This window comes from Chiloscyllium punctatum, chromosome 5 (genome assembly GCF_047496795.1).
Source record: "Chiloscyllium punctatum isolate Juve2018m chromosome 5, sChiPun1.3, whole genome shotgun sequence".
Lineage (NCBI taxonomy): Eukaryota > Metazoa > Chordata > Chondrichthyes > Orectolobiformes > Hemiscylliidae > Chiloscyllium > Chiloscyllium punctatum.
In genome coordinates, this window is record NC_092743.1 from 13,372,694 (window position 1) to 13,388,038 (window position 15,345).

Below are 15,345 nucleotides of genomic sequence, written 5' to 3' on the forward strand. Positions count from 1 at the left end.
CGGCACTTCCGTGATGCAAATGTTACTTGCCACTTTTCAACCCAAGCCTAGATATTATCCAGCTCTTTTGCATTTGATCATGGACTGCTTCACTATCTGAGGAGTCACAAATAATGCTGAACATTGTGCAATCATTGGCGAACATCCCCACTTCGGACGTTATGATGAAGGGAAGGTCATTGATGCAGCAGCTGAAGGTACTTGGGCTTAGCACACTACCCTGAGGCATTCCTGCAGAGATGTCCTGGAGCTGAAGTGACTGGCATTACACCCACAAACATCCACTCCATCCACCACCAACACTGAGTACGAACTGTGTGTACTATTTCCAAGATGTCCAGCAGAAATTGACCAATACTCCCTCGTCAGCATCCTCAAAACCCACCATCAGAGAAACAAGGGAAAATAAATGGATCACCGCCACTTGCAAGTTTCTGTCTCCATCTTGATGTGGAAGAGGAAATGGAGGCAGCATGACTTGGTGAGTGACAATGCTCTGAATGGAAGATGGAAGCAGTTTGAATACTACATTTCAAACAGGGCATTTGAGGAATTCTTGAAGGAGAGAAACTTTCAGAACTGTCGGGGGAACTCGGAAGCATAGAAAAATACAAAACAGGAGCACACGCTGGCCATTCAGCCTTTCATGAGTGCTCTGCCATTCAATATGATCAAAGGTGGTTAGCCAACTCAGTACTCTGTTCCTGCTTTCCTCCCACACCATTTGATCCCTTTAGACCAAAGAATTAAACCTAATTCCTCCTTGAAAATGTTCAGTGGTTTGGTCTCAACCACTTTCTCTGGCAAAGTTCTCCACAAGAGGTTGGGACTGAGGTCAAATAGGCAGCACAGCCAAGGGACTAACACACATTCCATGGTTTAAGTCTGTGCTGTGGTCTTCATATTCATCATTCTGCAATGCTGAAGAATTGGGCTCTTAAATAGAGTACCATGCTTACAGGGATTCTTAAAAACTAGTGGGCGAGTTAAAAGTTGTTGCTATCAGGTTGGGTCAGGAAGAACAGAATCTGGCATTGAGCTCTATAGAGATGTTGGAACCGATAACCAAAATTTTCACATTTTAGAATTAGATTACTTACAGTGTGGAAACAGGCCCTTCGGCCCAACAAGTCCACACCGACTCTCTGAAGAGCAACCCACCCAGACCCATTCCCCTACGTTTACCCTTTCACCTAACACTACGGGCAATTCACCTACCCTGCACATCTTTGGACTGTAGGAGGAAACCTACGCAGACACAGGGAGAATGTGCAAACTTCACAAAGACAGTTTCCTAAGATGGGAATTGAACCCGGGTCCCTGGTGCTGTGAGGCAGCAATACTAACCACTGTGCCACCGTGCCACCCACTAACTGATTGAGTTGATTAGGGGCTCCTGTGATATCATTTCAATGTAATTCCACATATTTATGGAAAAGGTCATGTCTTCAGTGTGGGAATTTTGTGCATTGACCTGACAATATCTCTCCTACACTGTCAGTCTCCATTTAAAATTACAGTAGCAATGTTGTGGAGAAAGCAACATTATTCCTCTGCTATTCAAATATACAAAAGTAACAGGAACATAGGAACAGGAGGAGGCCATTCAGCCTCCTGAACATGTCCTACGTTTTTTTTACTGTATAGTCTATGAAAGTTTATAACCCTCATCCACCTGGGGTTGGGATAGCAGATACTGGTATAAATTTAAAATCCACTTAAGGGTATTCTTCTAATAGTGGGGTTTTAAAATGTATTATTATTCTTTCATGGGATGTGGGTGTCACTGGCTAGGCCTGTATTTATTGCCCATCCCTAATTGCTCAAAGTCTAGTTACGAATCAATCACATTGCTGTGCATCTGAAGGCACACGTAGGTGTGACCAGGAAAGGAACCAGCAGATTTCCTTCGTTAAATGACACTAGTAAACTAGATGGGCCTTTATAACAATTATTGAGATGTTCAGGATGGAAACAGAATTTTTGGTCCACGCCAACCAAATATTCTAAATTAATCTAGTCCTATCTGCCAGCATTTAGCCCATATCCTTCTAAACCCTTCTAATTCATATACCCATCCAGATGCCTTTTAAATGTTGCAATTGTCCCAGCCTCCATCACTTCCTCTAGCAGCTCATTCCATCCACATACCACCCTCTGCATGAAAAAGGAGTAAGGAGATCCCTAAAGCAAGGAGTTCATTGGTTAAATGCATCATGATTGTGCTTTTAATTCAAGATTTTTCAATTGAATTTAAATTTCATTATCTGCCACAGTGGGATTTGAACTTTAGCATGGGTATCCAGATTATTAGTCTACATTTTGTCATTTACATAAATGATTTGGATGCAAGCATACGAGGTACCGTTAGTAAGTTTGCAGATGACACCAAAATTGGAGGTTTAGTGGACAGCGAAGAGGGTTACCTCAGATTACAACAGGATCTGGACCAGATGGGCCAATGGGCTGAGAAGTGGCAGATGCAGTTTAATTCAGATAAATGCGAAGTGCTGCATTTTGGGAAAGCAAATCTTAGCAGGACTTATACACTTTAATGGTAAGGTCCTAGGGAGTTTTGCTGAACAAAGAGACCTTGGAGTACAGGTTCATAGCTCCTTGAAAGTGGAGTCACAGGTAGATAGGGACAGTGAAGAAGGTGTTTGGTATGTTTTCCTTTATTGGTCAGAGTATTGATTACGGGAGTTGGGAGGTCACTATTTCTTTGTTCTCCCTTAAGGTAAAATATCTCTTCACACCCTTCATTGAGCAAGGGATTGAATTAAGAGCAGAGAGGCTCTTGCTGCGATTGTACAACATACTGGTGAGGTCACACCTGGAGTACTGTGTGCATTTCTGGTCTCCTAACCAGAGGAAGGATATACAGCTTTGGGGGGAGGTGCACAGGTTGATTCCAGAGATGAGGGGATTACCCTTTGAGGAAAGGTTGAGCCGCTGGGACTGTACTCACTAGAATTTATAAAAATGCGAGAATATCTTATAGAAACATACAAAATTATTAAAGGGATAGAGAGAGGCAGGTCAGTTGTTTCCGCTGGTGGGTAAGACTCAGACTAGGGGACATAGCCTCAAGATTAAGAGGAGTAGATTTAGGACAGGGATGAGGAGGAACTGCTTTTCCTAGAGAGTAGGGAACCTATGGAATTGTCTGCCCAAGGAAGCAGTAGAGGCTACTCCATTAAATATATTCAAGACACATTTGAGTGGGTTTTCGCATGGTAGGGGAATTAAGGGTTCTGGGGATAATGCAGGTAGGAGGAGCTGAGATGATCGATCAGCCATGAGTTTAATGAATGGTGAGCACGCTCAATGGGCCAAATGGCCTACACTTGCTTCAATTAATATGAAACTATGAAACATTCACACTTTAAAGATCCCTCAGAATTTTATATGCTTTAATCTAGTTTTCTCTTACGCTTTTAAACCTCAGCAGATACAAATCTAACCTGTCCACGCTTTCCTCATAAGGCAACCCAACCGGTCCAGCTATTAGTCAAATGAACATTCTGCAAACTTCTTCTAACTCACTTACATCCTAGCTTAAATAAGGGGATAGACACTGTGCAGAGTATTCCTGATGTGGTTTCACCAGTGCATGGTTTAGCTGAAGTTTAATCTCTCCACCTTTATATTCAATTCCCCCAGCAATAAACAGTAACATACCGTTAGCTTTCCTAATTGGTCACTGTATCTGCATACGAACCTCTTGGTTTGATTTGATTTGATTTGATTTATTTATTGTCACATGTACCTAAGTACAGTGAAAAGCTTTGTTTGTGAGCAGTACAGGCAGATCGTAGTGAGAAAGGACATAAAGATCAAAGGATGAAACAAACTTAGACAAAGGCACACAGATTATGTCACACAGGGTGTGCACTAGGCAAGATTAATGTTAACAAGAACAGCATTATTTGAAGTTAGAAAGTCCATTCATCAGTCTAATAACACCAGGGAAGAAGCTGTTCCTGAACCCGCTGGTGTTCAAGCTTCTGTATCTCCTGCCTGACGGAAGAGGTTGTAGGAGATCATTACCGGGGTGGGATGGGTCTTTGATAATGTTGGCAGCTTTTCCTCAGCAGCAAGGTGTACAAATGGAGCCCATGGATGGGAGGCTGGCATCCATGATGGTCTGGGTTCTGCACATAACCTTCTGTAGTTTCTTATGGTCAGGTATTCATGGACTGGGATATACAGATCCCTCTGTATTTCAGAGCTCTGCAATCTCTCACTTTTGGCATAATATGCTTTTTTATTTTTCCTGCTGAAATAGATTATTTCACATTTTCCTGTTTTGTACTCCATTTGCCAGATTTTTTGCCCACTTGTATAATCCTTTGCAGCCTAGTTATTTCCTTTTCACAACTTACATTCCTATTTAACTTTATTTGCAAAATGAATAAAAAAGGACCGACAGATCTACAACCCTGGACTTCTCTGGTCCTTGCTATCTAGAAATCAGCTACTTCATTTATGCAGGCATCACAAAGAACTTACAGCACAGTCAAAGGCTATTCTGCCCCAACAGGTCTATGCAGGGTTTCTGCTCGACATGAGCCTTTTCCACTCTTCCCATCTCACCCCGTTAAACTATCCTTCTCTTCATTTCTCCATCGTGCACTTATCTAGTTTCCCCTCATCTCGATCTGTGCTATTTCCTCAATCGTTCCATCTGGTTCCAGGGGCTGCATTCCGACTATTCTCTGAGTAAAGGCTTTTCTCCAGAGTTTGTATCATCAGCACCATCATTTGACGCTGTGATGTTTCGAACTTCCACTCTTACTGAGTAAAGACTTCAGTCTCCAATCTTGTCCTGTGCTCAGCAGATTTAAGATTTGCCTGCTGGAAACTCTTTGGATTTATCTTGATCCCTCGGCAGTCTGTTGCTAAGCTCTGGCTTCCTGTTTAATTCCGGCACAGTTACAGCTCTGTCATTCCTCTCAATTAGATTATTCGGAATTGGTATGGTACTAATTAAAATTTATTCACAGAGGTGGGAGAGAGTAAGGGCGTCCTACTGCTGAATGGTTTCACAAAATGTTATGGCTTGACAAAATGAACCTTTTTACAGACAACTAAACTGACTGATTTGATGCTTCAGCAGATAAGCACTTCGTTTTCCACCTCAAGTCTATTTCAGGCTTTGAACTTGTTAGACAAAAACAATTATTTTGTCTAAGCAGCTGAAAATCTCAGTTATCCCCACTGAGATCAATTAGATTGCTGTAGTTTTGCAAATGGCATGTAGTACTTTTCGACTGCACTTTCAGATGTAGAAAGCATTTTGTGTTCTGTGTTGCCATTAATTACGAGCGCGTAATTCCTGAACAAAAACCAAACCACTATGGAACCTTGTTAGTATAAACTCAATTACTGCAAATATCTTTTGCTCTAACAAGCATTTCACTACATCTGTTATTATGATTAGTCAAGGCGGTTAATTGTTAGATGAATGCAACCGTGATGGCAGAGTTGATAAAGCCTGGCACTGGAAAAAGCACAGCAAGTCAGGCAGCATCTGGAGAAGCAAGAGAGTTGACTTGTTCAGCATAATCCTTCTCCACTTCAGAACATCCCAGATGTCCTCCTATTGCAAGGGCAGTAACTTTCCCTTTCTTGTGATCAAAGGTGCCCTCAATCATGTCTCCTCCATTTCCCACACCTCCGCCTCGAACCCCAAAAAAGATGGGAATTCCCCCTGGGTCCACACATTCCACCTCACCAATCAACATTCCTCCACCCTGATGGACACACCTTCTCAACATCAACTGATTTGAGGTTCAACTGATGTGTGCTGAGAAATGAAATAATTCGACAGTTGTTTTGACTATTTTGCTAAGCCTTTACAATTTGCCTTGGCTACTGTGACAGTACAGTGGGCAATTATCAACATAGGATGGAGAAGAGGTCACGCAGCCTCTCAAACCTGTTATAGAGATCATAGAGTTATAGAGCTGTACAACATGGAAACAGACCCTTCTGTCCAATTCGTTAACGCTGACCAGATATCCTAAATTAATCCAATGCTAATTGCCAGCATTTGGTCTATTTCACTCGAAACCCTTCCATTTTGCCATGCGATAAGGCCAAAGCTTATCTACTGCCATTTCCATAGATCTATCTTTGCCCCTTAACCCATAACAATCTTTACCCTCAAAAAGCTAAAATTAATGCTTGGTCCAGAATCAGTTATCAGCTACTAATTTTGCCTGCTCTTCTTGTGTGGAATTTTCACCCCCTGGAAGGTTTAGCTGTATTTTAATGCCTACTTCTGTACAGCCCATAACATGGAAATATTTTCGCCTGGCTAAGTCTTACAGTTTATTTGGATATGTGACATTTTTATCGAGTTCTCGGGACAGCTTTTCACCATGAGGTCGAGCAAGATCTCCTACGGTGTCTTACTAAACCCACCTTATTCATGACCTAGTTCACTCCTACAGCACTCCGGTCATTCAATTCTAGTCACATCTTCCCACAAGCCATTTCTGAAAGAAGACGTCACTGCTGGGGTATCCCAAAATTGATGGGTATCTCTAGTGATGGCATCATGTGGTGCACTTGGACAAGCACTGAGCTGCCCCGTAGGCTGATGTTCTGGTTCTAGGAGCCCGTGAGGACTACAGATGCTGGAGATTTCAGAGTCGAGAGTGTGGTGCTAGAAAAGCACAGCAGGTCAGGCAGCATCCGAGGAGCAGGAGAGTCGACGTTTTGGGCAAAAGCCCTTCATCAGGAATGAGGAGTATGCTCTGGTCCTGGCAACCAAGGGCTAATGGTTGGGTCGGGGCCTGGAGGTCCTGGCGGATGGAGGGTGATATAGAGGGAGGACAACCTCCTCTCCCCCAGGCTGACACCATGCCAGCTTGGTCTGAAGTTGTCACCTCAGTCAATGCAGCAGACTTAACCATCTGGAGGATAGGCCAACAATGTGGGATGAAGGTCAATGACCTTCTGACCCAATAGGTGCCACCATCATGTCTCCGACTGCCACCTGGCAGTCCAAAACTAAAGGGCATAAGTTTAAGATGAGAGGGAAAAGATTTAGAAAGGAACTTTTTCACACAGAAGATGGTTTGTGTATAGAATGCGCTGCCAGAGGAAGTGGCAGAGGCTGGTACAATTACAACATTTAAAAGGCATCTGGATGGGTATATGAATAGGAACGGTTTAGAGAGATATCAGCCAAATGCTGGCAAATGGGATTGGATTTATTTAGGATATTTAGTCAGCATGGATGGGTTGGACTGAAGGGTCTATTTCCGTGCTGTACAACTCTATGACCGCACATTCACTCAATCTCTGTGACTGTCCCCACCTCCCACCACGAGCTCTCTGCAACATCATCCCTCACTCACTCTCACCCATCCCAACCCCAGTCCCACCACCACTGACCCTACCTATCAACTCCTTCAATCAGGACATCTCCTCACTTGCGCAAAAAATTTGAGCTAAGTCATCCAATTTCATCTCCCTTACCACCTGCTTCTCTCTCAGAGAAAGCAGCACTCAGAGGGGCAGCAAGGGTCGAGCCGTGTGATGGCCTGCTCGGCGTTTCACCCCTCACCCCGTATGGAGAGAGGATCTCGACTCTGGAGAAACCTTTGAGGCAAGAGTAGGACAGTGCTACCGAAGATAGGCCAAGCGATGGGCCAAATGCCCTCCTTTGGTGTTGAATCATCAATCCGTACAAACAGCAGCACAAAAGCAACGGGCAGGAAACTTCCAATAAACCTTGGTGATCACAAACACACACACACACACACACACGCAGACACACAGACACACACAGACACACAGACAGAAACACACACATACACACACACACGCACACACACATAGACACATACAGACACACACGCAGACACACAGACACAGACACACAGACAGAAACACACACACAGACACATGCAGACACACAGACAGAAACACACACACATAAACACACGCGCACACACAGACAGACACACACACACACACAGACACATAGACACACACAGACACACAGACAGAAACACACACATACACACACACAGACAGAAACACACACACACAGACACATGCACACACACAGACAGAAACACACACACACACGTGCTGGGGAATAAGTAAGTACCATCGCTGTTTGGTGCTACTGTGCAGGGAGAAAAGTAATAAAAATATATAAACAGAAGAAAAGAAGAAAGACATTTACACACAGGATACTCAGAATCTTAAAAAAACATAAACCTTTGTGATTTGTGAGGCACAAAAAAATTGAAGGATTTTCATCATATTCCAAGGTCCAAACGTAATATACTGCTGAATGTTTTGGGATCCAGCCTTCAAAATCTGAATAATACACACTGGCCTCTGGATAATGTATCTGGTCCTCCACAACAGAATGAGAAGCCTCAAAGTGCTTCTTCACAATTAAAGAGTGACACTGTGTGGAACAATGATCAATGTTGTGTTCACAAATGGAGCAGTGCTGTTTGTACGGATTGATGATTCAACACCAAAGGAGGGCATTTGGCCCATCGCTTGGCCTATCTTCGGTAGCACTGTCAACAACCGTCTGAGCTCCACAAGAAATGGCCACGTGAGGAGCAGGATATCATTGACCATAAGAGTAATGTTGGACAGAGCATGCTCACTAACACTGATCTGCTGCTATTGGTCACCATCTTTACAGAAAATAAAACCTGTCTTTTCTCTATTCATTGTAGTTTGTGGAACCTTGCTGAACGAAAAAAAAAATCCATTACAGGAATCAAAAATAGAACACTGTGGGATGTCCTTCATTCAGGAAAGGTGCTATATAAATGCAAGTCATTCTTTGCCAATGAAAGGAATACTAAATTGAGCTTCCATCACTTAACTTCATTACCATGCATGGAGTATAGCTGCATAATTGATTTGGTGGGTAGCAGTGCATATGGCGTATAATGGAGCTTTCACAAGAACTAAATGAGAGTGGTCTCTCATCGTCGGTATTTTGGAGTATTTGTATTCTAATTGGAATGATGGCAAATAAATGCTCCCTGGATTTTTAAACTGCAACTCCATTCTATCACTTGGCATTTTAATTTTTAATTTGCTGCAAACCTGTACTTTTTCCATTTAAATTGCTATCATGTATCCACAATGCCCTGTGATTTAATCTAATTATAACTTTTTGTATTCATGTCAAAGTCATAAAGCATCTCAACAGTCATTCAGGAGAAATCATTGAAAGCCGCAGTTTGCCTTTTCCAACAATTTACACATTGATTGCAAGCAATTTGTATGGATTATGGGACAAGCCTTCGCCGAGGTTTGAGAAGATTGTGTGAAATTTGCACTTTAATGGCAAATGCAACACAACCAAGTAACCAGTGCTCCCATTTTCTTGCAGAGCAGGTGCTGGTAATGTTTCTGCTGCTGCCATTTCGTCTTCCAGTCGACATCCTGCCTGTTTCTCCTTGTTCCATTTGGTTTCTTTATTCAGTCACAGGTTGTAGACATGGTTGGCCAGGTCAGTGTTGCTTTCTATGTTATTCCGGAAATGTGGGCATCGCAGGCTAGGCCAGCAGTTATTCCCCATCCCCAGTTGTAGTTGAGAGTGAGTCTGGAGTCACATGTAGGCCGGACCAGGTAAGGTTCCTTCCCTAAAGGACATTAGTGAACCAGATGGGTTTCTCCCCCTGACAACGGTTTCATGGTCACCATTAATTCCAGATTTTTATTGAGTTAAATTCCACCATCAGCCATGGGATTTGAACTCAGATTTAATACCACGAGGCCATCATCCCTGTTTGATTTCTACCCTTCCTTTTGTTACTGTTCTTAATACTGCCACTCCCAACTCCCAGATCACCCTTATCCCTGTCTCTGAATTGCTTCATGATTAAATGATTAAATCTCTGAACTGCTTCTGGACATGGGGAAAGGAGATTGATCTGCCAGGGCTCCCTGCTTGGACCAGATTAACAGCCCCAATTAGAGAACTCATATTCTATGAGGTCCCACCTGGTTGACCTTGTTACAAACACTACAGGCTTGAGCTGACAGTTTTGCGCACTAGGACTTAGGGTTAGGTGACCAATACTGGCCTTGTTGATGAGCCCAGACCCCATCAAAGAATAAATGAAAAATAACACCAAGACCGAGCTATTGTAATAATAGAGTCACACAGATGTACAGCACGGAAACAGACGCTTTGGTCCAACTCGTCCATGCTGACCAGATATCCCAATCTAATCTAGTCCCAGCACTTGGCCCATAACCCTCCAAACCCTTCCTATTCATGTACCCAGCCGATGCCTTTTAAGTGTTGTAATTATACCAGTCTCCACCACTTCCTCTAGCAGCGCATTCCACACATACACACACCACCCTCTGCGTGAAAAAGTTGCCCCTTAGGTCTCTTTCCCCTCTCATTCTAAACCTACACCCTCTAGTTCTGGACTCCCTCACCCCAAGGAAAAGACTTTGTCTATTTATCCTATCCATGCCCCTCATGATTTTATAAACCTCTATAAGGCCCACCCTTCAGCCTCCGGTGCTCCAGGGAAAACAGCCCCAGCCTGTTCAGCCTCTCCCTATAGCTCAAGCCCTCCAACCCTGGCAACATCCTTGTAAATCTTTTCTGAACCCTTTCAAGTTTCACAACATCGTTCTGATAGGAAGGAGATCAGAATTGCACGCAATATTCCAAAAGTGACCTAACCAATGTCCTGCACAGCTGCAACATGACCTCCCAACCCCTGTAGTTAATACTCTGACTAATAAAAGAAAACATACCAAATGCCTTCCTCACTATCCTGTCTACCTGTGCTAGTGAACCATTGAGCTGTCCTTTCTGGTGATGGCTGAACCTGAAGGTCAATTGGCCTCAGGGAAGAGGAGAGGTAGAGAGGAGGAGCCTTCATGGTAACCTCAGCTGGCATGGGAATTGAATCCACACAGTTGGCATTCCAAACCAGCTATCCAGCGAACCGACCCCTCCATACACACAAGCAACTCCTCTCTCACCAAGATGTTACATACTCAAATCCTGGAGTGGTAATTGAACCAGCATTTATTGATTCAAAGGTGAGAGTGCATTAATAAGTGAGTGGAGTTCACATCAAACTGAATGAAACATGGAAACACATTACCCGAACAGACTGAATGTTATATCAATGTAATTTGGGGCAGTTCCTTACCTTACCATGATTGGAATTCTCACATACAAATGTTTCATAGTCCATTGGGAATTCTGGAGCATTATCATTGATATCCACCAAGCTAATGAGAACAAAACCTCTTCCAATCTGAGCGGGATTCTCTGTACAAAGTATAATATACAGTCAAGACAAGATTAATGTATGTCATTACATTATGTTCATGAGATTTCTTTGCATAATGCTCTTTTCTAATCATGCCAATAGAAACGGAATTTTAAAAAAGCTGAGCAAACAGAAGAATACATCAGAGTGAGTCATTCGAAAAGTGATAGCACAAGCCCAGGATAATTTTAATGGCTTCCCAGGATTGCAGTAATCATAAGCATGAACATACAAACTAACACCTGAGTCACACATCCTTTGTGACCACTTTAAACAAATCATGTACTTCAGAAACGTACTTTTCTGTCCTCCCAAATACTGTGGCCTTGAGTTTCTGTATGTTTTCCAGTGTCGAGAATTCACTGCAAAAGGCAGCATTGATTGAAATAGCAAGAATTGTAAGAGCTAAGTCATAAGTGAGTTACATAGAACACTACAGCGCAGAACAGGCCCTTCGGCCCTCAATGTTGTGCCAACCGGTGAACTGTTCTCAGCTCATCCCCCTACACTATTCCATCATCATCCATTGGTTATCCAAGGATTGTTTCAATCTCCCGAATGTGGCTGAGTTGACCACACTGGCAGGCGGGGCATTCCACGCCCTTACCACTCTCTGTGTAAAGAACCTGCCTCTGCTGAGAAATAAGAAAGGGATGATCACCTTATTGGGATTGTATTATAGAACCCCCTAAGAGTGAGCAGGAAATTGAGAAACAAACTTGTAAGGAGATCTCAGCTATCTGTAAGAATAAAAGGGCGGTTATGGTAGAGGATTTTAACTTTCCAAACATAGACTGGGATTGCCATAGTGTTAAGAGTTTAGATGGAGAGGAATTTGTTAAGTGTGTACAAGAAAATTTTCTGATTCTGTATGTGGATGTACCTACTAGAGAAGGTGCAAAACTAGACCTACTCTTGGGAAATAAGGCAAGGCAGGTGACTGAGGTGTCAGTGGGGGAGCATTTTGGGGTCAGCGACCATAATTCTTTAGGTTTAAAACAGTGATGGAAAAGAATATACCAGATATAAAAGTTGAAGTTCTGAATTGGAGAAAGCCCAATTTTGATGGTATTAAGCAGGAACTTTCAAAAGCTGATTGGGGGCAGATGTTCGCAGGTAAAAGGACGGCTGGAAAATGGGAAGCCTTCAGAAATGAGATAACAAGAATCCAGAGAAAGTATATTCCTGTCAGGGTGAGAGGAAAGGCTGGTAGATATAGGGAATGCTGGATGATGAAAGAAATTGAGGATTTGGTTAAGAAGAAGAAAAAAGCATATGTCAGGTACAGACAGGATAGATCGAGTGAATCCTTAGAAGAGTATAAAGAAAGTAAGAGTATACTTAAGAGGGAAATCAGGAGGGCAAAAAGGGGACATGAGATAGCTTTGGCAAATAGAATTAAGGAGAATCCAAAAGGTTTTTACAAATACCACAAGGACAAAAGGATAACTAGGGAGAGAATAGGGCCCCTCAAAGATCAGCAAGGCAGCCTTTGTGTGGAGCTGCAGAAAATGGGGGAGATACTAAATGAGTATTTTGCATCAGTATTTACTGTGGAAAAGGATATTGAAGATATAGACTGTAGGGAAATAGATGGTGACATCTTACAAAATGTTCATATTACAGAGGAGGAAGTGCTGGATATCTTGAAACACATAAAGGTGGATAAATCCCCAAGACCTGATCAGCTGTAACTTAAAACTCTGTGGGAAGCTAGGGAAGTGATAGCTGGGCCTCTGGCTGAGATATTTATATCATCAATAGTCACAGGTGACAGGAGGTTGGCAAATGTGTTGCCACTGTTTAAGAAGGGTGGTAAGGGCAAGCCAGGGAACTATAGACCAGTGAGCCTGATGTCAACAGTGGGCAAGTTGTTGGAGGGTAATCCTGAGGGACAGGATGTACATGTATTTGGAAAGGCAAGGACTGATTAGGGATAGTCAACATAGCTTTCTGCGTGGGAAGTCATGTCTCACAAGCTTGATTGAGTTTTTGAAGAAGTAACGAAGAGGATTGATGAGGGCAGAGTGGTAGATGTGATCTATAGGGATTTCAGTAAGGTGTTCAACAAGGTTCACCATGGAAGACTGGTTAGCAAGGTTAGATCTCACAGAATACAGGGAGAACTCGCCATTTGGATACAAAACTGGCTCAAAGGTAGAAGACAGAGGATGGTAGTGGAGGGTTGTTTTTCAGACTGGAGGCCTGTGACCAGTGGAGTGCCACAAGGATCAGTGCTGGGTCCTCTATTTTTTTGTCATTTATATAAGTGATTTGGATGCAAGCATAAGAGGTACAGTTAGTAAATTTGCAGATGATACCAAAATTGGAGGTGTAGTGGACAGCGAAGAAGGTTACCTCAGTTTGCAACAGGATCTTGACCAGATGGGCCAATGGGCTGAGAAGTGGCAGATGGAGCTTAATTCAGATAATTGTGAGGTGCTACGTTTTGGGTATTGAATCAGGAGTTGGGAGATGTATCATGTTGCAGCTGTACAGGACATTGGGTAGACCACTGTTGGAATATTGTGTGCAATTTTGGTCTCCTTCCTATTGGAAAAATGTTGTGAAATTTGAAAGGATTCAAAAAAGATTTACAAGAATGTTGCAAGGGTTGGAGGACATGAACTATGGGGAGAGGCTGAACAGGCTGGGGTTGTTTTCTCTGGCGCTTTGGAGACTGAGGGGTGACCTTATAGAGGTTTACAAAATTATGAGGGACATGGATAGGATAAATAGACAGTCTTTTCCCTTGGGTCTGGGAGTCCAGAACTAGGTAAAGTCGAACTCATGTTGCTTGTCATCTGAGTGTGTGGCTACTAAGGATAGCTGGTTCGACTGGGACAACACTACTATTATAGGACAAGCCAAACAGAGAACAGCCAGGGAATTCCTAGAGGCATGGCACTCATCCACAGATTCAATCAATAAGCACATCGATCTGGACCCAATATACCGGCCACTGCAGCGGACAGCTAGAACTGGCAACCGGAAGCGACAGATTTAAACCACTACAAATGCCGGAGGAAAGATCACAGAAGCGCTTCACAGGAGGCTCCCAAGCACTGAGGATGTCACCTAGACAGGGGACGAAACATCTGCAACACAAATTCCCAGCTTGGTGAACAGAACCACAACATCTCTATGACTCTATGACATCTATCTTAAATCTATCACCTCTCAATTTGTAGTTATGGCCCCTTGTACAAGCTGATGTCATCATCCTCAGAAAAAGACTCTCACTCTCTACCCTATCTAATTCCCTGATCATCTTGTATGTCTCTATCAAATTCTCTCTAAACCTTCTTCTTTCTAATGAGAACAGACTCAAGTCTCTCAGACTTTCATCATAAGACCTTCCCTCCAGACCAGGTAACGTCCTGGTAAATCTCCTCTCCACCTTTTCCAATGCTTCCACATCCTTCCAGAAATATAGCGACCAGAACTGTACACAATATTCCAAGTGTGGCCGCACTAGCATTTTGTATAGTTGCAGCGTGATATTGCGGCTCCGGAACTCAATTCCTCTACCAATGAAACCTAACACACTGTATGCCTTCTTAACAGCACTATCCACCTGGATGGCAACTTTCAGGGATCTATGTACATGGACTCCAACGCTACCAAGAAACTTTCCATTGACCCAGTACTCTGCCTTCCTGTTATTCTTCCCAAAGGGCATCACCTCACATTTAGTTGCATTGAACTCCATTTGCCATGTCTCAGCCCAATTCTGCAGTTTATCCAAGTCCCCCTGCAACCTGCAACATTCTTCCAAATAGTCCACTACTCCACTGACTTTAGTGTCATCTGCAAATATACTAATCCATGCACCTATGCCTGCGCCTAAGTCATTTATAAAAATGACAAACAGCAGTGGTCCCAAAACAGATCCTTGTGGCACACCACTCATAACCGGACTCCAGGCTGAATATTTTCCATCAACTATCACTCACTGCCTTCTTACGGAGAGCCAGTTTCTAACCCAAACTGCTAAATCACCCTCAATCCCATGTCTCTGCATTTTCTCCATCAGCCTACC

General features: G+C 43.1%; 1 protein-coding gene across 4 annotated transcripts in view; it reads right to left on the reverse strand.

The window, feature by feature from the left end:
* The window catches only part of cdh7a (cadherin 7a), a 183,108-nt gene that overhangs the window by 12,998 nt on the left and 154,765 nt on the right, over nucleotides 1-15,345 (reverse strand). For all 4 annotated transcript variants that reach the window (XM_072569783.1, XM_072569781.1, XM_072569780.1 and 1 more), the window contains one exon: nucleotides 11,181-11,302. In XM_072569783.1, coding sequence (XP_072425884.1) covers nucleotides 11,181-11,302 — 122 coding nt within the window. The remainder of the gene's footprint in view (nucleotides 1-11,180; nucleotides 11,303-15,345) is intronic.